The sequence below is a fragment of the Cucurbita pepo genome, chromosome LG12 (genome assembly GCF_002806865.2).
Source record: "Cucurbita pepo subsp. pepo cultivar mu-cu-16 chromosome LG12, ASM280686v2, whole genome shotgun sequence".
NCBI lineage: Eukaryota > Viridiplantae > Streptophyta > Magnoliopsida > Cucurbitales > Cucurbitaceae > Cucurbita > Cucurbita pepo.
This window is the reverse complement of record NC_036649.1, coordinates 2,973,493-2,995,588: the sequence shown is the minus strand read 5'-3', so window position 1 is coordinate 2,995,588 and position 22,096 is coordinate 2,973,493. Positions and strand designations below refer to the sequence as shown.

The 22,096-nt window shown below is 32.7% G+C and overlaps 3 protein-coding genes across 3 annotated transcripts; all 3 read right to left on the bottom strand.

Moving 5' to 3' along the window:
* Window positions 1-4,543: 4,543 nt before the first annotated feature.
* LOC111807520 (autophagy-related protein 8f-like) lies at window positions 4,544-8,397 on the bottom strand. The gene is made up of 6 exons (XM_023693266.1): window positions 8,212-8,397; window positions 7,871-7,922; window positions 7,710-7,765; window positions 6,582-6,634; window positions 6,011-6,129; window positions 4,544-4,964 (listed from the first exon to the last, which is right to left on the bottom strand). Exons 2-6 carry the CDS (start codon window positions 7,905-7,907, stop codon window positions 4,876-4,878), a joined length of 354 nt encoding a protein of 117 aa, XP_023549034.1. The 5' UTR covers window positions 7,908-7,922; window positions 8,212-8,397; the 3' UTR covers window positions 4,544-4,875.
* A 2,339-nt stretch (window positions 8,398-10,736) lies between these two features.
* On the bottom strand, window positions 10,737-15,736 carry LOC111806526 (vesicle-associated protein 1-3-like). Its single transcript, XM_023691880.1, has 8 exons — window positions 15,501-15,736; window positions 14,825-14,895; window positions 14,667-14,748; window positions 14,419-14,534; window positions 14,159-14,320; window positions 14,037-14,078; window positions 12,231-12,308; window positions 10,737-11,038 (listed from the first exon to the last, which is right to left on the bottom strand). Exons 1-8 carry the CDS (start codon window positions 15,550-15,552, stop codon window positions 10,925-10,927), a joined length of 717 nt encoding a protein of 238 aa, XP_023547648.1. The 5' UTR covers window positions 15,553-15,736; the 3' UTR covers window positions 10,737-10,924.
* A 1,903-nt stretch (window positions 15,737-17,639) lies between these two features.
* LOC111807359 lies at window positions 17,640-19,338 on the bottom strand. Its single transcript, XM_023693056.1, has 5 exons — window positions 19,231-19,338; window positions 18,951-19,118; window positions 18,799-18,873; window positions 18,186-18,329; window positions 17,640-18,120 (listed from the first exon to the last, which is right to left on the bottom strand). The coding sequence occupies exons 1-5, from the start codon at window positions 19,231-19,233 to the stop codon at window positions 17,776-17,778; spliced, it is 735 nt and encodes a 244-aa protein (XP_023548824.1). The 5' UTR covers window positions 19,234-19,338; the 3' UTR covers window positions 17,640-17,775.
* Between the last annotated feature and the right edge of the window lie 2,758 nt (window positions 19,339-22,096).

The following is a 22,096-nucleotide window of genomic DNA, read 5'->3' as shown; positions in this document are numbered from 1 at the left end:
TAAAAAATAAAAATTTAACTAGAAAATAATATATCCAAATATCTATTTTTATGTAAATTAAATTTAAATAAAATATTTCAATATATTCTTAACCTATTTAAATTTGATTGTGAATTTGATTGAGATTTAATTTTGATTTGGTCTAGTCAACCAAGTCAACTTCTCGATCAGACTTATATTGATTGAACAATGACTAAATTCTCAAAATTAATTTTCTTGATTTTACTCACTTAAATCTAAACTATTCAAATTGAATCTCAACGGTTTCAATTAATTCAATTTAGTTTAATCTAATTCGATTCAATCTCGATTATACTAATACTATCGGTTATGATACGAAACGTTTGATGATATTTTTTTCATAAATTTTGGTGTTATCTCATGCAATCCCTACGTGAAAGTGATGAATAAGAATTGAATGGTATTCTATTCTATAAAGCCAAAATGGCACGCATCAATCAAAATTGCCTATCAAAAACACTACTTTTCATAATGCATTTTAAATTTGTATTTAAAATATTATAATCATCCGACTCGTGTCAGTAATTGACAGAGAAGTTTCAATGAAGGATAAGAAATGTTGTTAGTAGCCGTTACCAATGAGTGAACCACGGTTAGTGACAAGGGTTACTAACGGTGGGCACGACCCTAAGAGAAGTAAAGATAGTATGAGAATATCTAAATCATTTTAGTATATCCTTAAAAAAAAGGCAGAGCTACTTCCGACTTAGAAAAATCTTATCATGTTTTTGTCTGATTCACTTTCTTCATATGCACGGCACTCCATATTAATAAAACCTGTAATTTTCATATTTAATACAATTACTAACTTTCTTGGATCTTTATATTTTGGATTAGTAGTGTTTGATATATTTAATTTTTAAAAAATAGAAAACAAAAATAAAATGGTTATTAAATAAAATTGAAGATTGAATAAGGTTGTTTTTTTTTTTTTTTTATAAATTTTGATCGATCATTACATGAAAGTGATGAATAATAACTAAGGAATAGTAGAAAAATCGAGTCGTTGATAGTTGCAGATGAAGGTTGTCGCTCGTAAAATTTGGTTTCAATTGTTTAAGAATAATGTAGGTCGAGCAACATTAATCTTCCCCCAACAATAACGGTACTAATTCCATCAAGCTCAATTTGACACGGTACGAAGACTATTTGAGCAATGGACATAGACTCATCTCCAAAACTGACCTTTCGATCTTTCATTAATGTTTCAATGTCAAATGTTGAATAAGTTGTATGGGCCTTCGTCTTGCTTAATCCAAACTCCTAAAGAAGTTATTTCAAAGTGATGAAAACGTCCTGATCTAACCTAAGAGCTACAACGTAAATGAGAATGTGACCGTCCTAACTTCATTTCCATGGTCTTCACCATGTTGTTATCCGTACAAGGTTTTCTTATCTTTATTTGTAAAAGAAATAGCACGTAGCTTGAGTATTTAAAGAAATACTAAATAAATAGCCCCTCTGTTTGGGTCGAGAAACACAATCACATGCAACCATAGTGGGACCTATCTTTTCATAAAAATATTGTGGTCTTATACTCTACTTTTCATTATGGGTGAAGTTGGCTCTGTAGTAATTCTCTACACATGGCTCATGCATGCACACATGGACCCACCAAGCGGGCTCATGTACGTACTCTCTAGGCATACCCTTCAGCTAGTGCACGCTCATGCTCATGCTGCTAGAGCCATAGGGAAATGAGCCTCCATAATATCATGGCGTGCATAATATCATTGGGTATGTGTCCGTACTAATCATAACGGATAAGTATTCTGATGCACGTGACATACAAAATGCATCAGATCTCATAGTATCAAATTATGGCATAGACTTATGATGAAGTCATAGCTCTATTCTTTCATGTCATAGAGTTCCTATGAGACATGCATTCGTATACTGGAAAAGTAATGAACTCTTCATCCTTATAGCGGAAGGATTGAAAACCGTTTTGATTTTATTAAGAATTAAAATAAAGCAATTAATATGCGAGCAAGAACTTTACCTTTATACAAACGGTAAGTTGCAAGTCTCTTTGATGTATTCCAACGATGTAAAAGTTTCTCCACAAAGTTTTTCTCGTTATGACTCAACAAAAGGTCAAAACTTGTGGGACCCTCAGACCCTCTTTAAAAGAAAATCACTAAATATCTGTTTGTTAGAAATCACGACTCTCATAATGGTATGCACAATCTCTCGTGGCTTTGCTTTGGGCTTCTCCAAAAGGACTCATACTAATAGAGATATATTCTTTTACTTATAAACTCAGGATCATTCCCTAAATTAGCCAATGTGGAACTTATTCCCAACAATCCTAAAAAATTCTCCCATCGAACAAAGTACAACATAAAGTCTCCCCTGAGGCCTATGGAGCCCTTGAATAGCCTCCCCTTAATCGAGGTTCGACTCCTTCTATGGAGCACTTTTGACTATACCTTCGAGGCTCACAATTCTTTGTTCGACATTTGAGAATTCTATTGACATAGCTAAGTTAAGGGCATGGCTCTGATACCATGTCAGGAACCACAACCCTCCACTATGGTATGATATTGTCCACTTTTAGCAAAAGCTCTCATGGCCTTACTTTGGACTTCCCAAAAGACCTCGTACCAATGAAGATGTATTCCTTACATATAAACCTATAATCATTCCCTAAATTAGCTAATGTAGACTCCCTCCCAACAATTCTCAACAATCCTCAACAATCTTTCCCTTGAACAAAGTACACTATAGAGCCTCCCTAGGCCTATAAAGCCCTCAAATAGTCTCCCCTTAATCGAGGCTCTGAACCAAACTTAGCTATGTCAATAGAATCCTCAAATGTCGAACAAAGAAGTTGGAGGCTCGAAAGTATAGTCAAAAGTGGCTCAAGTGTCGAGCAAATGGTGTAGTTTGTTCGAGGACTCCAGAGAAGAAGTCGAGCCTCGATTAAGGGGGAAGCTGTTCGAGGGCTTCATAGGCCTCGGGAGAAACTATATAGTGTACTTTGTTTAGGGAGGAGATTGTTGAGGATTACTAAGAGGGAATCCCACCTTGACTAATTTAGGGAATGATGATGGATTTTAATCTTTTCTGAAGCATATTTGCATATTTTTAAAATCTCTTCCTCAAGAAATTCATTATTCCCGCGAGGATTTTTTTTCATTGTTTATTTTAGAAGAAAATAAATCCAACCAAACAAGAACTATTAAGTCTAAAGGGGTAAATTTGCTATATAAATTTCGATTTAAAAAATCTTGAATATCCTAATAAAAATAATAATATACCAAAGTATAATTGAAAACGATAATTTTTTAAAGTTTAATTTTCAATATTACAACACATACTTTTTAATTTAAATATTAAAAAATATACAATTAAATGCAAACATCACCATTTTAAATGTAATACTTTAAATATACATATATACACAGCACTGTATAAAAAAAAATTAAAAATAAAGATAAAAACATGAGAGGAACATGGCAGGAATTTAATCTCTAGCTACCCCTGGTTTACTACAAACAATAAATTTCAAATCAACTTGCACCATGGAAAATCAAGATCAAGAGTGGTAAGTAAGAAGCATTGTTTATTGCTATTACGCTTGTTTGGTTATTAGGCTGGTTGGGAAAACCAGAAGCAAAGTGGAGTTTATTTTAGCTCTAAAGTGAACAATATCATATTATTGTCAAGATTTATTATTATGATGTATTTAGAGACATACCCTTCACTTATTCATGTCAATAGAATTCTTAAGTATCAAACAAAGAAATTGTGAGCCTCAAGGTTGTTCGAGAGGTCCAAAGAAGACCTCCTGTGTTGAACAAAGAAGTTGTGAATCTCGAGGGTATAGTCAAAGATGACTCAAGTGTCGAACAAATGGTGCACTTCGTTCGAGAGCTCCAAAGAAGGCATCAAAGGGAGGCTCTGAACAATGAGTGTACTTTGTTCGAGAGCTCCAGAGAAGGCCTCTAGAGAAGCTTTGAACAAAGGGTGTACTTTATTCGAAAGCTCCAAAGAATGCCTCAGATGAGGTTTTATGGTGTAGTTGTTCGAGAGGAAGATTGTTGAGAATTATTGAAAAGGGTAATCCCAACTTAACTAATTAAAAGGAAAATCATGAGTTTATATGTAACACTATTCCCACCGCCACTGGTATGAGGCCATTTGGAAAAACCAAAAACTCATTTGAAAAAACCGAAAACAAAACTACGAGAACTTATACTCAAAATAGACAATATTACATGAAACGAGAGCTTCATGATTCCTAACTAAACTAACACAAGCCTTAAAAGAAAGATAAATTTGCCGCCTATCCATCTCTCTGGATTGATAACATTTTATATGCTTAACAAAAAAAATACATTAACTTCAGAGATCCACATTAGATACCACAGTTTCACTCTTCAAAAGCTTTTCGTTGGATTACTCATCTTTTCCAAGAGGGAAAAAAAAGGAAATAAACCAACGCAGTAAGCAACGAAGAGAGCCTGTCCAATATACACAACTTAGTTGAGATAATTAATTCCTAACTTCAATCTGGTTTGATCAGTTCAATATGTTCATTTCGAACTTCAAATCTGAATCAAGGCCATCAAAGCTTTAGAGTTTACAACTTTTAGCACTTCATTAGGTACAATTCAACTGGATTACAAGTTGAAATAATGACTATGGCCTCAAAGTTTATCAGAGGATATATATATATATATATATATATATAAAAAGTCTGTCATCGACTATACAATTTATTTACAGACGCGATTTGGCATACGTTTGGCACAAACAGTAACAAAGATTAACAATGGGTTGTGGGAGACTGATAAAGACAATAATAAACAAGGAGAGAGAGCAGGAAACTGCATACTTTTGTGGGTGTCACCCAAATGTGTTCTCTCCACTGTACGTAACATAGAGAAAGCCATCCTCATCCTTCCTCTCATCGTAGATTGCAGACATGAGAGACCCTGTAAAATCAGAAGCATGAAGTCAATAATTAGAGACGTTTCTGATGTCTCTCGTTGGAAAGTGTCGATAAAAAAACTCTGCGTCGTGTATACAGCAAAGAAGAGATGGCTGTCACTAAAGTAAGCAAAGATAGTAGGTTTATTGGAGGGAGTCTAGACTTTTGAAATTGAGTCCCAAGGAACCCAAATGTCCGTTCCTTTTCCATTGGTTTCCAATGCTTAAATACAAAAATCTGAGAAACAACTCCTAGACTACAGAAATACTTGACATCTAAAACCTATGACAGTAAGAAACCCACGTTACAGCTGAGAGAATATACGCATTTTTAGTACTTTCCAGCTCATTTATTGTGTATAGTTTCCCCTTAAACATCACGCACATGTTGACAATCCATATATACAACGTTGGCCTCTGTTCAGTGTGTTTTGAGCGTAGCATTCTCACACCCCAAATCCTGTCTGCTCCTTACATCCTCCATAACAAAAGTGGCACAAGGTAGTGTGCCAATTGGGTAAAAGAATGATAGGCAGATCAAAAGATTTGAGTTAAAAATGAATTTCACCTGTCAACTATTTGTTTTTTTTTTTTTTTTTTTTTTGNACTTTAATCCAACTTGTAACTCATTTGTGTCATGTTTCACCAATTCATCATCAGTCATCAACACATTAATCCGCAATGTGAAAATATTTAAATAACGATACTAACGATGAGAACTTAATAGAACGAAAATGAATTTTAAAAAAATGGAGTTTTCAGGACTAAATAGATACACAACCATTAAAGTTAGAACCAATTGGTTATAACATAATTTGCCTAACAAAATGATAAATAGGATTATAACAATACCACAGAAACAACGGTCAAGACTGAGAATGACGTTAAATGAATCGGGACAATTCATGGATCTCATCTATTAATCAATTTTATGCTTCTAGGTAAAGATATTAAGAAAAAATTACGAAAGATTATCCATCATATTAAACAGAACGATCCTGATTTTCCGTTTTCAACAGATCTTGACCTAAAAGGAAAAAGGGTGATTGACCTGTTGGCGGTAGCACATTGTCCACGAATATGAAAATTGCTTTTTCTGCACTCAGTTTTATTCTCTTCCGGATAACATAAACGAATTGACCAACAGTCAGGTCAGCAGGCACTAAATACCTGCAAAAAAATTGTATTCAGGTTATTAAGAAACTGAAAACCTCTCTTAGTTAAGTTTGAAAATCAAGCACTAAAAACTGGACATTAAAGCTACAACCAAAGCCTTGTTGCAATTACAGTGCAAGAAATGAGAAAAATAAATTCCTAAACCATTCAATCGATGCACAGCTTGGAAGGTCGACAAGAGTTATCAGCATCTTTCTACAATTATACTGTCCTAATTACATAACCAGCATTACTCCCATTAAAGGACTATGGAAAAAGAAATGGGAGGGAGGAAGAAATATGAGATGCAGAAGAAGCACTTATGAATAAGAGAGTAAGTTTGTCTATAAAATGAAAACGCTTCAATGTTAAGAAACTTTCTTTTTTCTTTCTTTTCTTTTTTATCATTTGCTAATAAGAAATGTAAAGAAACTAAAGTAAAACTGCTAAAAGTAAATTCTTCTTACTTTTTTTTGTCAATGTTGGGAATATCACTTCTCTCTGCCTTCTCCACAATTACCTGATCAACACAAAAGAGAATGATAATAACAAGAAGAAAACATGAAACCATAACGACATGAGACAGAAATTTGAAAAATAAAGAATGCATCCCAGAACAGCATGAAAAATAAAAATGTCTAGTAGTACTGTTTATATCATGAACATTTTGATTGGCATGCATATGTAATTGAAGATAAAGAAAGTTTCAGTAAATATACTATTCTTTAGCAACAACTGCTCATTGACTTCGGGCTTCTATAACTAAGGACTCTTACAATTGCCCTCAAGCTTTCACTCTTTCAGATGGGAGCTTTTTTTTTTTTTTTTTTTTTTTTTTTTTTTTTTTTTNTTCCTCATTGGGTTGTTTTTTTTTTTCATGTTTATCAATGAAAGGTTGATTTCTTTAATAATAAAAAAAGATTAATAATACTAATAATAATAACAATAATACATAAGAATATAGAAACAGGAAAGAAGATCCTTGCATAACTGGATCCCCTTTCACTAATTTCTCACTGTCAACTATCTCATATTTGAAAAAACAAATTGGATGAGCAGGAATGAAATCATAAAAATTCACGGGGTGAAAGATAGTAATACAGTATTCAATACGGCAACACCATCAATGAAAATTTTCCATAGCAAGACGTACTATATATAGCATCTAAACATGCATGCTCAACGAGTCGAGATAGAAATAGTATCGACAACTAATCTCTACTTTACAACCAAAATTTATGTATTACATAGCTCTTTTTTCCGGACAGATGTTACGCTTAAGATATTAAGAGAGGTCAAACAAGCAATGTTCATAAATGGAATATGCCAGGAATGGATAGGAAAGAGAGTCAATAAGCATAAGCCATTAATAGGAATCGTGAAATTTTTTTGATCTGTTGAGAAAAATATCATTTGACATGATTATAAATACTCACACATAAATACATACAAACTGAGAGACAAAGAATGATATATTGCGCAGTCAAAGGTCAAATGACCCCAATTTCAGTACATACAAAGCATGAATATCCAATTTGAAAATATATATCCAGAACAACAAAGAAATAAAGCTCAAGAAAAGTCATAAATCTTACTGGAATTCTGTCTGGGTACTTCTCTCTAATCCGGGCAGCCTCAGCGTGTCTCTTTTCTGCAGAAAAATGAACAAATCAAAGAATCAGAACAAATCAAAGATGATTCTAGTTTGAAAAACTAATAAAAATACAGGATTCCATAAGAAAGCTCAAGAATATACCAAAATCATGCTCTTGCTTGAACGAGCTCGTCGACATTATAGTCACGAAAAACTGAGAGAGAGAGAGAGAGAGAGATTGAACTAACAATCAGTCGTAATCCGTATTATATTCATAACTGAACCAATAAAAATCATAGAACGAAGCTGGAATCACAAATTTAAGGCAATAATGAATACCATAAACCACTATTTTAGGAATTGAAGCATAGAACAGAAATAAAACAAAGACAAGTAGCGCAATATCTCCAAGTTCGGAATAGTAATCGATCAAGCCAACAATCCACGAATTCAGTCAACTGAGATTAAACACAAAATCGAATCATCGGTAAAGAAATACGAACCTGAGAGTCGGCGGCAGGGAAGGAGGAGACCAAAACTGAAGTTTCGTTCGATTTCTTGGCTGAAATCTGTATCTCCGGCAAGCAAACGAAAAAATCAAAAGCGAAAAATTGAGAGAAAATGAGATGAAGACGGGAATTGCGATGCTAATCTGTTGAAATTATCAAAAAGTTGTGTGTTGACAAAAGTGAATTGGAATTTGTACGCTCTTTTAATGGCAATCAGATAAGACGGGATGATCACGGGATGACTCAGCTTCTGTTCAAAGCTTCCACCTATTTTTTGTAATCATTTTTTTTTTCCCCCAAAAAAACAAAGTTTGACAATTTTACGAAAATGCCCATAATATTTTTAGAGAATTTTAAAAATTAAAAATATTAATATTAATATTTTGAATAAATACGTTTAAATTATTATTATTTAGAGTATTTTAAGTAGTTAATTTATATTTATATTATACCTCCAAAAATAAATAAAAGGGTTAATAAATATAGAGGCGATTGTCTACTTTGTTCTATGATCAACCAGCCGCTCACATGCACATGTCCCCACCATTTATTTAGATAACATTTCATATATTTTTTCTATTTTATAATAATTTGACCACATTTAATATTACCATTTTATTTGTTTTATTAATTTTTAGAATAAAAATAAATATAAAATTAATTAAAAAAAATTAAATTTTTTAAATTGAGAGATATTTTATGACATTATGCCAAATTCAAAATTATTTTATTAATTTAATATAATTTTTAAGAAGTGCAAAGTTCAGCCTTAACATCTCGAGGGAAGAAAAAGTGTGCGGCTAGGGGGAAGAGAATCTTGTTAGACGAACACTACTCTCCACAATGGTAGGATATTGTCCACTTTGAGCCAAAGTTCAGCGTGCTTCCCAAAAGGCCCAGTACCAATGGAATTAGTATTCCTCACTTATAAACTCATAATCAAATTAGTGGATACAGGACTTTCATCATCCAACAAATCTTTTTTTTATTTATTTATTTATAATATATTTAAATATGGTTTTGATCATGTCACCATTAGGAAATTTCAAGAGAAAATAATATTTTAATTTATTAAATGATCAACCATAATAATCAGAAACATTGATTATTTAATATATATATATATATATATATATATATGTATAGACTGGGTGTTCAAAAAAAAATATTTTTAATTTTTTGAAAAAATTACGATCCTAATAATTAAATTATGTCTAAAAAAATATCTCAATTCGATCCAATTTGTCTTATTAACCCCTAAAACTCATTTAATTATTTTTCTATAAAAAAAAAAATAATATATTTCCAAACAAATAATAATAAATAAATAAATAAACGAAGATTCCAAAATTCATTGAATGAAACAAAGACTTATAATTATGAGAGAAAAAAAATGGTTAAATTTAATACTCAATAATTTTCACAAGATGGTGGTTGAAGTTGATTACTTGGGGGAGAAGCAAACCAAAACAGTCAAATTATTAAAAGTCGCCGACTTGGGCACCACGGCAGCCGCTACCCCTGCGCAGCCCATCGCACCCCACGGGCCACTTGGTATAAGAAGGCTCACAACTCTGCTGGGCCAAGGCAGAGGAATTGTTATATAGCGCATGAAAATGGTGAGTGTCAGGCCAGCACTTGTGTTTGTAGCAGGAGCCATGTTTGGTTCGCTGCTGACACGAGGCTTTCGCCGCTGCGGCCAGCAGCAGCAGCAGCAGCTCCGCCGCTGCTTCAGCCGTGGTGGTGAAAGGAGTTTGAAGAAGCAACCAAGTGGGGGAGAGATTAAGAGTGTTGATTAATTAAATTAGCTTTGGTTTTGAGTTTGTGAAATTATTATGGCTTTTGTAATTGAATATTGTTGTGTTGCTTTGTATATTTTGTAATAATGGTGATGGTTAAATAAAAAAAAGAAGGGTCTATGCCTCGGTTACAATTTAAAAGCTTAATGGCTCGATTGTTTCAAGTGATTTAAGGTCGGGTATCTAAATCCATGTTTATTTTGACGGGTGAAAATCTAGCTTGAAAAAATGTATTTTGATTCATTTTGTCAATATTTAATTTTCGTTTGTTATTAATGATTTTTAAGAAATATCAATTTAATTTAAAGAATTATTAATATTGATTACATTACAAAATAAAACTTAAAAATCTAAAATTCTAATAGTCAAGGAATGAAAATTAAATCAAATTTTAATTTGTTAAGTTTTTTAATAATTTAATTGGATCAAAATTAACTAATAAAATTTTGATTTATTTACGTGCAACACAAAACACAGCTATGTTCATGTTAGGCATCTTAGTCTCAGTTATCTTCATGCAATACTAACACAGCTATATAATCATCACGCCATATAGGTACTTCACTACGAATTCACAACAAAAACTCAATTAGGCGCAAATTTAAAGTTTGGAGACCTATTAGAAACAACTTTAAACGTTCGTATATTAAGAACACAAGAACTTCAAAGGTTTCATAGCAAATGCAGGCAACCAAAAGAATAATGGAAACCAGGTAGAGATGAGCAGAGCAAAGCAAAGCAGCTAAAATGAATCCATTCCAAAAGTATTGTTTGAAAAACAACTTATCCAGAGTCAACTTAGAACAATGTTTTGGACCCACCACTCAAGGTGATTTGTTAAATTCTGGACAAAACACAGATAATAACAGCAAAATGCAGTAACACAAGGGAATATGCCTGACTTGCCTCTATGTTTTCTTCACCAAGTAACCGATCAGAACTCCGATGAGACCGATTAGCACCACGAACAATACAGAGAAACCTCCACCCTGCCTTCCGCTTGTTTCTTTCTTCAGAAGTTCCTGTCAAAATAAATATTCAAAAACCATAAATTTGGAAAATGTCTATGGATACCTGTGGTAATCCCTTCTTACTTTAAACCAAAAACTCAGCTATAGATACCAGCAAAAATGTCAAGAACTTGAATTGTTTCTATGATTTTGTTTGAATAAGAAAAGCTATCATTGGAAAAGAATGTCAACAAAGTTCTATGTAAGTACCTATGCAAGAGACAAAGGCGTGGAAACAACAAAATCCATATAAATTTGTTGGTTTAAATCCCATTTTCGTCCTTGAATTTTAAGGTTTTGTTTGATCCATTTGTTTCATTTTGTGTCATGAACTTCCAAAATGGTGCCCCAAACTTTTGGAAGGTTTTAGTCCCTAACCTTTCAAAAAATAATCATTTCATTTTTCTTTTAATAGATTGATGATGTAAGCTTTTAAACATGTATAAGTATTGATGTAACAGCTCAAGCCCACCGTTAGCAAATATTGTCCTCCTTGGGTTTTCCCTTTCGGCCTTCCCCTCAAGGTTTCTTCCCCTCAAGGTTTTTAAAACGCATCTGCTAGGGAGAGGTTTCCACATCCTTATAAAGAATGCTTCATTCCCCTCTCCAACCGAGGTAGGATCTCACAATCCACCCCTCTTTGGGGCCAGCGTCCTCGCTAGCACTCGTTCCCCTCTCCAATCAATATGGGATCTCATAATCAACTTAAACAAGTAGATGACGAGTATTGAGAAAGTTAAAATTTGGTAATATAATAAGTCCCAAAATGGGTATTCTTCTTAATGTTCAAGGAATTAAATGGATATTTTGAAATAGATATTTCGAAAGTTCATACCAAATTGGAACAAATCCGAAAATTCATGGATCAAGATGAGATTTAAACCAAATTTGTTTCAGTTACACTCAAATTCATGATCTTTAAATCCAAAATATCAGACAAGAAAAGGTTCCTAGAAAATACTGAAAGAGGTGCAGTCAACAGGGGTTTGGGAGAAAAACCTCTATCGTTACTTGGACTCGTACATACATGCATACAAGGGTGTCCTAAAATAAAGTATGTAAAATAACAATGAAGGTCAATATGAGTCATGCACTTATAACTAAGCTATTTACAGCAATATAGACTAATATCAAGCATCAGACTACGTAGAAGACACGAAACTCGAATGTAAAGAAAATAAAATGCGATACTAAAATAAATTACCAGCTCCTGGCGTAGTTTCTGATTCTGTTGCAAAGCAGCAGCTTTCTCTTCAGTCAACTTAGATATGTTAGACGACACCTGCATCAATATTTGCATCACGACATAGCTAAATCGACAAACAATACTTTCCACAAAAGAAACAATAATGGCGCTCCTGGCCCCCATATCATCTCAATTGTGGATAACAATATTCAAAATTGGACGAAAAGGGAGAGTGCAGTCAACCACATCCTATACCCTGCATTATTTAAGGAGGAAGCTAAAAAACACGAATATAGATACGAGACACGGATATGACATGACATGGACACGTGACACATGCTTAAAAAGATGTGTTTAATACGACAATGATATGTTTATTAAAATATATCGTTTTAATACGACATCTAGGACACGGACACGACAATGATATGTTTATTAAAATATATCGTTTTTATGCATGAAGGAAATTCAAAGTCAATAAGCTTATGAATTTATATGCTTAAAAAGATGTGTTTAATACATTTTGTTCTCAAAGTTTTTTCAAAGTCATATGTATGTCTAACAAATGTGGGACTTACATTGACTTTGTACTACTAGTGTCTAACACATCGTGCTAACAAGTGTTCAATATGTATCCAATAAATAAAGGTTGGAGTATCTAAGTGTCAGACACGGACATGCTAGTCAAACTAAAGTGTCCGTATTTCTAAGCGGTGGCGGGGGACAGCAAACAACAACACATACACAAATAGGACAGGACAGTTCATTGTGACACAGAACCTTTAGAAAAAAAATATAATAAAAAAATAAGAAACCATGAAGTCTAGAAGCTTGCTCTTCCTGAGATCTCAAACTAGGAAAAAAACCTCAATAATCAAGAGACAAAAGAATGGTGATTATATTTCTTAGAGTTGCTAATTTTCCTCCGAACAAGTATATGGATAATAAATTCTAGAAGTCGAAAAAGTTTCCCTCAAGTCCAAGGTTTTAAATGTTCATGTCGATGAAAATCTCAAGGTCTCAATTTACAAAAAATGTGTCATTAAATCGATAAACTGTTGTTTATGGGAAAATTGTAAATAAAAATTATAAAAATATTCAAATTATCTAAAAAGCATTCCACATTTTCTAAACGAGCTGAAGTTCTTTATTATTAATACTATGTCTATATTAGTGTACTCCATAAGTGTTATTTTGCTAATAGTTTTTTTTTCCTATGTTTCATCACTTCCTTATGATATAATGAAAATATTCGACGAAAATTCAATACCTCGCTCCTGTCTTAGTTGTTGATTAACCATTGTTCGCCATCTCAGATATTATTTCCAATTTCACATGGAAACCTCTGAGGCATTTAAGAACATGTGTATGCTTGCCTAAGATCTTAGCTTAACACCTTCAGATAGAATTCAAAGAACCAAATCACTTGTCTAAGATCTTAGCTCCGCTCTGTGCTCACCAAAGAAGAAATCAATATTCTTGAATTTTCAACTCTTTGCCTCTCCTGTTATGACTAAAACACTTTTTATATACCCACTTTTCTTGGTGCAGCTCCCACCTTGCTAATAGATACGGCCAAACAAAGGCCAATCAATGTTCTAAGTTAGCTTTTATCAATCTTTGAAGATATTTGAAAAGAAAGAAATTCTTGGATTTCCAAGGGAAAATAGGAAGACAGGACCAAATATATTCTCAACTATTTTGTTTCGCTGCTACCCCAGAGATTTGTAGTGAGTAACTCCTTAATTTTCCCCTTAATTCTAGTTAAAGATAAAGCAGATGAAATACTTAGGTGTTTATAGAAGCAAGAGAAGCATATCTTACCTGAGATGATATTTCTTTAGGCTCATCCAGAGATCTCGAAACCTAAAGTTCAACAACAAATTGCATTAAAATATAGGTGGAAAAGAAAGGATAATAAGGATAACAATCTAGAAAACATTTACAGCATCAAACAATGCAAAATTTTGGTTCCCATCTTCAACTGCATTGGTCCTGGAAGGGGATCCTTCTTCAGATCCTTCCGGGACAGGCGACGGAGGATTTGCAAAAATGTAAACGACCCTCATCTTAAAGTCATCTACCACCTTACCATCTCCCTTGTTAAACTACAATTCAAAGATGTAAAACATAAGCAAAAACGTACGATAATTGTCGATTCAAAAAAATTATTCAACTAATGGAAGCAGAAACAGGACATTCCCACCAATTCTGCACTAATGTCCTTTGCTGTTGTACCATCTGGTGCTATAGCACTTTGAATTAGGAACTTATCCTTGCATTGCATATCAGAAGGCATCTCCTTTGGAGCTTGCATGGTAACTAAAAAGACCAATAACAAATCAAACATCCAGCATGCAAAAGTAGAGACAATGAAATTAAAAACCGAAGCGTTGAATCGTATTTTTTAAACAGAGAGAAAAACGAATCGACTATTTTCACATACTGATTTACCCGTAATATCGCTTATACTACTCGGCAAAATGATTCCAGCATTAGGACGAACACAGTACTTCTTCGGATTCGTGGTTTTAACCTGTTAAATTAGAATGATTGGTTTCAGAAAATGTAAACAATTCAAGATTATACCAATTATAAACAAAAATTTGTACCTTGAAGGCCACATATTTGTCGGTTTTGTTTGTCAAGTGCAACGAACAAGAACTTTGCTTCTTCAGTTCAACTTTTCCATTAAATCAAGTAAATTATACAATTTACAAAAGTGAAAGAAAACACAAACACACATAAACAAAATGGCGTAACAAATATCCAAAAATCAGAATTAGATGAAATTGCAGCCATGATCAAGCTTCAAATGTTCGAGAAATCATAGCAAAATGTAGGGACAGATTGAAAATATAAGAAACTAACTCCTTCAATCAATTCAACCAGACATTTGCAATTCCTGATGAAAAACAATGCAATTCTCTCTGGTAACTTTTTGAAACCTTAACAGATAACATCTCAACTAGACATATACGGTAATTAAACAAGCTTGGATCATCATAACATTCTAGGATTACTAGATAAAAAGAAAATTCATCGAAAACCATCATCTAAAAATGATTTCCAACCCCCAAAGAGGCCAAACCATGATGATCAAAAACAAAATAAAAGTAAATATACAGCAATAAAGAGGAAAAAGAATCGAATACGATTCGTCAATTCTGGAAGTGCGCAAAAGTTGGGAAAAGAAATTGTTTCACCTTTTGCAGCAATATTTGGAGACCTAAAAGCGAAAGTTGTAAAGAAACACAAAGGATCAGAGAGTGGAAAGGATAAACTCACATTGGAATTTGAGCTCGGAGGGTTGAATATTGATATAATCCCCGGAATTCATTTTTGTCGCCCTTGATCCCAGCAGCTTTCAGATTCCACCCAAACACACTCACTCGATCAGAATGATGAAGAAATATTGATGGATCTATAAATTAAGAAAAAACAAAAAGAGGGACCAGAGAAATTTCGGAACCAGCAACAGATACGAAACTGATTTTCATGCGATTAATTATTTTTGGGAGTTACAAAAACCTTCATCATTTTGAATTAGTAGCTCCACATTTTTAATTATTTATTTTAAAAATTAAAATATTATACATACTAACCTGTTCTTCGTTCTTCCTAATAAAAATAAAAATTTGAATAAATAACTCGAACAATTCAGACCTTATATCAACCCAATATTTCATGGTCTGGTTCGAGATGCGTTCATTTTAATTTTAAAAATTTATAAAATAAGTCTCAAAAATGTTCTAATAGTTAGCAAATCTTACTCACCTACCTCCATGCAATAAATATAAAATTTAAGTCTTACCGACCAACTTTTAAATATATAGTTATTTATCGATACATTTCTTTAAAAGTTTGGAATTTTAAATAATAATTATTATTATTCTATTTTATGTAGTCGACCGTCGAAATGATTGACGGTTCCACCAAAGCATGTGGTATGGTTAACCATATAAAGCTGAAACATGATTAAATTTGATTGTCTATGTTATTGGATGAAAGCCGCACGTCCGCTAATTTGGGGAATGATCATGGATTTATAAACCAGGAATACTATCTCCATTGGTACGAGAGGTTATACTCAAAGTGAACAATACCATACTATTATTGAGAGTCGTGTTCGTCTAACATGTTGTTCCATGTTCACGATACCACGATTTTGTGCCTCATGGTTATGTTGTTAAGAGAAATAGCTTGGTTGGCTAAATGTAAAACAGTTGGAAGTCGACTAACTGAAAATTAAAAAGTATGCAAAAATATAATAGTAGAACCTAAACGCTACTTCGTCTTCCTCACCCGACAACAAAAAAATGAAACCCTTGATTTTTGGACGTCATTTTCTAGACTTCGTCACCATTAGTCCACCACTCGTTCATATAAATGACACCACGACACTCCTTTACTCATAAATCAACGTAACCTTCATTGAAACTTCAAAACACCGTTGGTACAAGCCCCTCGGTTTCTCTCTCACTTCTTCTCTTCTTAAACCCATTATCGATTCTACCATATGAAATAGCGTTGTTAAAAGTCATTAAATCGACCATAATATTTAAGCTATTTCTCTTTACGACTCTAGGCTACATCAATTTATCAAAGGTTAGTTACTTTTTATTAATGAACATGGTTGTTTTATTTATTTACATTTGTATATAAAACTAATTTTTCTCGTCGTACGCTTGAACCAATCATAACATGCATCTAATAGCGTTAGAGACGGAACATACATTGAAACAATCGGAGACCTAAACCACAGTGGGCCTTGAAAATGATGTTGGGCCCAAACTTCGAAACACAAATTTCATAAAAACAAAAATGTTACACAACGCTTTCATTTTTCGTAATAGATTCTCGAGATGGAAAACACGTGGATTGGATGAAAGCATACGATCGTGTTTCAAAAATATCTTTGAACTTCATAAAGTTTAGTAAATACCCATAAAATTTTATTAACATCTTTTAATTTTATAAAGAACAATATTTAAAAAAATTATTAATATCAATATATAAACAAAAATCATTTACTAACACCCCATTTATTATCTTCAAACATTTTAACATTAGAAAGTTCATGAGTATTTTTGAAACAATATATTAACGGTAAAAAAAAAAATAGAATATACGTGGATTTTCAAAAAATAAATAAATAAAAGTTTTTAAATATTTTAGAAATTTCTTAGTATTTTAAAATTTTAATAGTTATTAATTACATAAAATTAAGAATAAAATAATTTACTAAATGATTTAAAATCAATTAATAAAGCATATTTTGAGAATTAATTTCCAATAATAAGTTACCCAAAATACCCTTTGAATATGGATATTGTTGTAATAATTAAACATGGTCAGATCTTCAAAATACAACCCCACCCATCTCCACTCTTTTAGCGGCCACAAACTTTTCTTTTGGTGACAACNAATCATTAAAATAACAATTATAAAATTTAATTCAGAAGCCAGAAGGAGCCTCCTTTACAAAAATACCCCCACGAGAAACACAAAATGCCATCCATGTCCCCAAAATCCCCTCCTTATAATAATAATAATAAAAAATTCAATAGAGTGGGGCCCGCTGTGGGGTACCTTTTCTCCGGCTCAATAAACTCCCAGACGTCTCGGAAATCGTCCCTGGCCAGCAAGCCGGCCGGCACGCTGCCCTATACGCCGCCGTCAAGCTACTTCTCTTTTTCTTCACGAACTCCGTCGTTGCCGTCGACGCTACTACACTCCTTCCTCCTTCTTCTACACCACCGCCGTCGGAACCGGAGGAGGTCTGGTTCGAACCACCGAGTTCGAGAACAGAGTCCGGCGTCATCATGAGTCCGTCGTCCCATGCCGAGAAATTACACTCCAAAAGATTCCTCGAAACGCCACCTTCCGTCTTCATTAGATAATCAATCTGTGAAACGAAACCAACGTTCATAACAGAAGATTGAAAATCGAAAGGGGATTTTGAAATTAAACCTTGCAGGAAAGAGAGCAAAAGAGATAAGGATCTTGAAGGCTTCTATCGCAGGTGCTGCAGAGGTTGCCGGAGGAGCCTCGGAAGTTTCGGGTCTGTGGCCTTTGTTTCAGAAACACCACTTTCGCACTATTCGTAGTGTAAGACTAAATCAACCAACCAAAAACAACAAAATTACTCTGTTTCTGCAAACCCAATTAAGATGAACAACAAAGTTACTCTGTTTCTGCAAACCCAATTAAGATGAACAACAAATCACTCTGTTTCTGCAACCCAATTAAGATGAACAACAAAGTTACTCTGTTTCTGCAAACCCAATTAAGATAAACAACAAACCACTCTGTTTCTGCAAACCCAATTAAGATAAACAACAAATCACTCTGTTTCTGCAAACCCAATTAAGATAAACAACAAATCACTCTGTTTCTGCAAACCCAATTAAGATAAAGAATAAAATTACTCTGTTTCTGCAAACCCAATTAAGATGTACAATAAAATTACTCTGTTTCTGCAAACCCAATTAAGATATAGAATAAACTCACTCTGTTTCTTGCAAACCCAATTAAGATAAACAATAAAATTACTCTGTTTCTGCAAACTCAATCAAGAACATACTTGAACAAAAGCGCAGTCGATGAGTTTAGTAGCATCATCCAATCGAATCACATCGTGATACACATAACGCCTAATCTGAAGAACAACGAAAAAGGAATTAAGAAAGAAAGAAGAGGGAAATGGGTATTGAAGAAAATGGGTTGAGAATTGACCTGGAGGAGTTTGTGGGAAGAATGGGAGGAGAGGCAGTGAGGGCAAATGCCGAGAGAACAGTCGAAACAGAAGATGTTTTTTTCGTTCTTTTTGGCGTGTTCGTGAAGAACACAGGCGTTGAAGAACTTGTGGGTGAGGAGCGCTTGGAGCCAGATGGGTAGAGAGTGCTGCAAGAAGAAGAAACAGAGTATAGGGTTTAGAAGTGATTAATTGGTGAAGGAGAAGAAGAAGAAGAAGAAGAAGAAGAAGAAGAAGAAGAAGAAGTATTAATGAACCCACCATTGTTGTTGTGATGAGAGAAAGAGGGAGTGATTAGGGTTTAAGAAGGCATTGGGACAGAGAGAGATGAAGGATCCTGAAAACCCTAAGCCAATTGAGGTACGTCTAAATTGCTCATCGTTTCTGTGTCTCTCTTTCTCAAATGACAAGACGTGAAACAGTGACTTTTCTCTGTTACTGCACAGTAAAAAAAACGGTAGATAAAAAAAGATGAACTATTTTACCCACTCCCACACGCTCCTCCTCTCCCCTTCTTTCGCCATATGACTCTATAATTAATTATATTAACTTCACATAACTCGATTAGAGTTGGGTTATGAATTAACATTTTTAAATAAGATTATAATTTAATTTTACCTTATTTTTAAAAAAATTAAAAATATTTAACGTTTGTAATTGATGTTAGTGATGCATTGTAAATTATAAATATTTGATATAATTTTAGTTATTAATGTAATATTTACCGTAGAAAAATAAAAAAAAATTATAAATAATTAAAAGGAAAGAATTTTATTGAGATTTTAGAGTTGAGTAAGAAGATTTATTTACTTCCTAATTTTGTGTATTAATTGAGTTTGTCTTAAAATTAGGAAGTTTAATAAATTTTTTGTTAAATTAAGTACTTCCCAAAATATTGATGGATTTTTTAATTTAATGATATTCGAACTAATTTTAAAATTAAATAAAAAAAAATAGCAAAATCCATCCAACAGAAAATAATTCTATTTAATCAATATATACTACTAATATTAAAAAATGAAATAATCGAAAATCTCGAGTAGGTGACCAAGCCACTAAAGAATTGATAAACGCCATGATTTAACCCTTACGCCTCGAAAGATATTATTATAAAATTATGATATGGATAAAATTTAAACGTTAGTAGAAAAAAAAAATCTCAAATTTTAATATAAAATATATAATTTTTTTTTTTATAAATAATTTAAAATAAAGTTCAACTTTGGACTATTCAGTTTCAGTTTTTTGTCTGCTCTTTTTAAACTCTTTAATAAAATACTCCAAAATAAATAAATAAATAAATATATATATATATATATATATATATATATATATATATATATGTTATTTTTAGGTATTTTCAGTATTTCAGGCATAATCCTAAGCAGTGGAATGTGCATTAAAATAGAATATTTCTCTTTTTTTAAATAAAAATAAAAAATAAAATATGAAAGTCAAAGTGCAGATATATTCTGCTGCCATTTCTGAATTTTGCAATTTTTTTTAATTTTATTTTGGAAACTTTTATTTTATTTATACTAAAAAAAAGTTTATTTTTATTATTGTTATAAATATGCGTGTGACTATAACATAGATATTGTTATCTTTTATATCATCTCGAGCTCACCGCTGTTAAATATTGTCAGCTTTGGCCCGTTACGTATCGTCATCAGTCTCACAGTTTTAAAACGAGTCTGCTAGAGAAAGGTTTTCACACCCTTATATGGAATGATTTGTTCCTCTCTCTAACCGATATGGGATCTGACAATAATCCAACCTGACTAAGACTCAGATATAAAACTTTTACAAGTCGCAATGCAACGCTTATATTGGTTACCAACACTAAACATCCTTAATCTCAATAATTATTTTAAAAGTAAAGTTGAGTTAGGTTATAACTCTATTTTCAAGTTGGTCGGGTAAAAAATGTCAACCGCAAATCGATCCAAATTTTTAGTTGAGCGTTGAATAATCTAAATTGGTTAGGTTCTCGAGTCATGGAACCAAATTTGTTAAGTTGGAGGTATCGAATACATAAATTGTTATAATATTTTTAGTTATTACATAATTAAATAAAATAAATTATATATATATATATATATATATATATATATATATATATATTTTTTAATATACATTTCCTAATTTGCATCTCCCCATTTATTGAAGTTAGTTAGCACTCATAAGTGAAATATATTGTGTTTATTTTTCTGTTCCCAAATTTAATAATTATTATTATAATTATGGTTATAAAATTATACTAGGAATTTATTTTTTAAAAAGACTATAATAATAATAATAATAATAACAATAATAATAATAATAAATTTATATTAAAAAAACTATAATAATGTCACCAGCTAATGGTTCGTTACAATTATACCCTTTAAATTTTTAATTTGATTAATTAATGTATAAAAATTTGGATATTAATATTTAGATAATTAATTTTAAATGACTCATATTAATAGGTGTCTTTTTTAATGAAGATTATAAATACTGTTTCTATATCTTTTATCTGTTTTTTTTTATTTATTTATTAATAATTTTAAATTAAAAAGGGTTTTTTCGTAAAGTCCAAATAAAAAATAAAAAATTGAAAAATATATATTTTTATTATTATGAAAATAATTATAAATAAAAAAAAATGAAAGAAATTAGAGAGAGGGGCAAAAGTGGAAGAGAAAAAAAGGATTGGGGGCAGGGAATCTGAAGAGAGAGGGGCGCAGACAAAGAGGGGATAAGAAGGGAATGGCGTAAGGGGGCGTACGAAATGTGGATGGATGGTAGGCGCTGCGCCTGTGGCTGTGCCTGTGCTGTGCCGTGCCTGTGCTGTGCCTGGCGGTGGCGCCAGTGGCAGTGTACAGACGCTTATGCATTGGGCGTCTCAGTCTGTTTCACTGCGCCCAACGCCGCACCATTACCCACTTTGTCGCTCCACATAATTCTTTATAACAATATCAATGTTCTTATTAATCCTAATCCTAATCAGTATACTTATAAGTTTCAACTCGTAGTTTTTAAGGATATTGTTCTCGAATAGGCACTTTTGAAGGCAGTGAACTAGCGATTGTGCGGCATTCACTTTCCAACGACAAATGAGCTAAGCCAATTTGTTCTTGCGTCG

Bases quoted from the DNA above. Each gene is read 5' to 3' on its own strand.
- LOC111807520 (XM_023693266.1), bottom strand. From the start codon at position 7,907: ATGTCGACGAGCTCGTTCAAGCAAGAGCATGATTTTG. The intron at 6,635-7,709 runs GTAAGATTTATG...TGTGTTGATCAG, and splicing joins AGTACCCAGACAGAATTCCA to GTAATTGTGGAGAAGGCAGA. The intron at 6,130-6,581 runs GTAAGAAGAATT...ATTTTTTTGCAG, and splicing joins CCCAACATTGACAAAAAAAA to GTATTTAGTGCCTGCTGACC.
- LOC111806526 (XM_023691880.1), bottom strand. From the start codon at position 15,552: ATGAATTCCGGGGATTATATCAATATTCAACCCTCCGAGCTCAAATTC. The intron at 14,321-14,418 runs GTGGGAATGTCC...TTTGAATTGTAG, and splicing joins AGGACATTAGTGCAGAATTG to TTTAACAAGGGAGATGGTAA. The intron at 14,079-14,158 runs GTAAATGTTTTC...GTTGAACTTTAG, and splicing joins ATTTTGCATTGTTTGATGCT to GTTTCGAGATCTCTGGATGA.
- LOC111807359 (XM_023693056.1), bottom strand. The intron at 18,874-18,950 runs GTCAATTCTCAA...GTTGTTCTTCAG, and splicing joins CTTCCCACAAACTCCTCCAG to ATTAGGCGTTATGTGTATCA. The intron at 18,330-18,798 runs GTATGTTCTTGA...TGGTTGATTTAG, and splicing joins TCGACTGCGCTTTTGTTCAA to TCTTACACTACGAATAGTGC.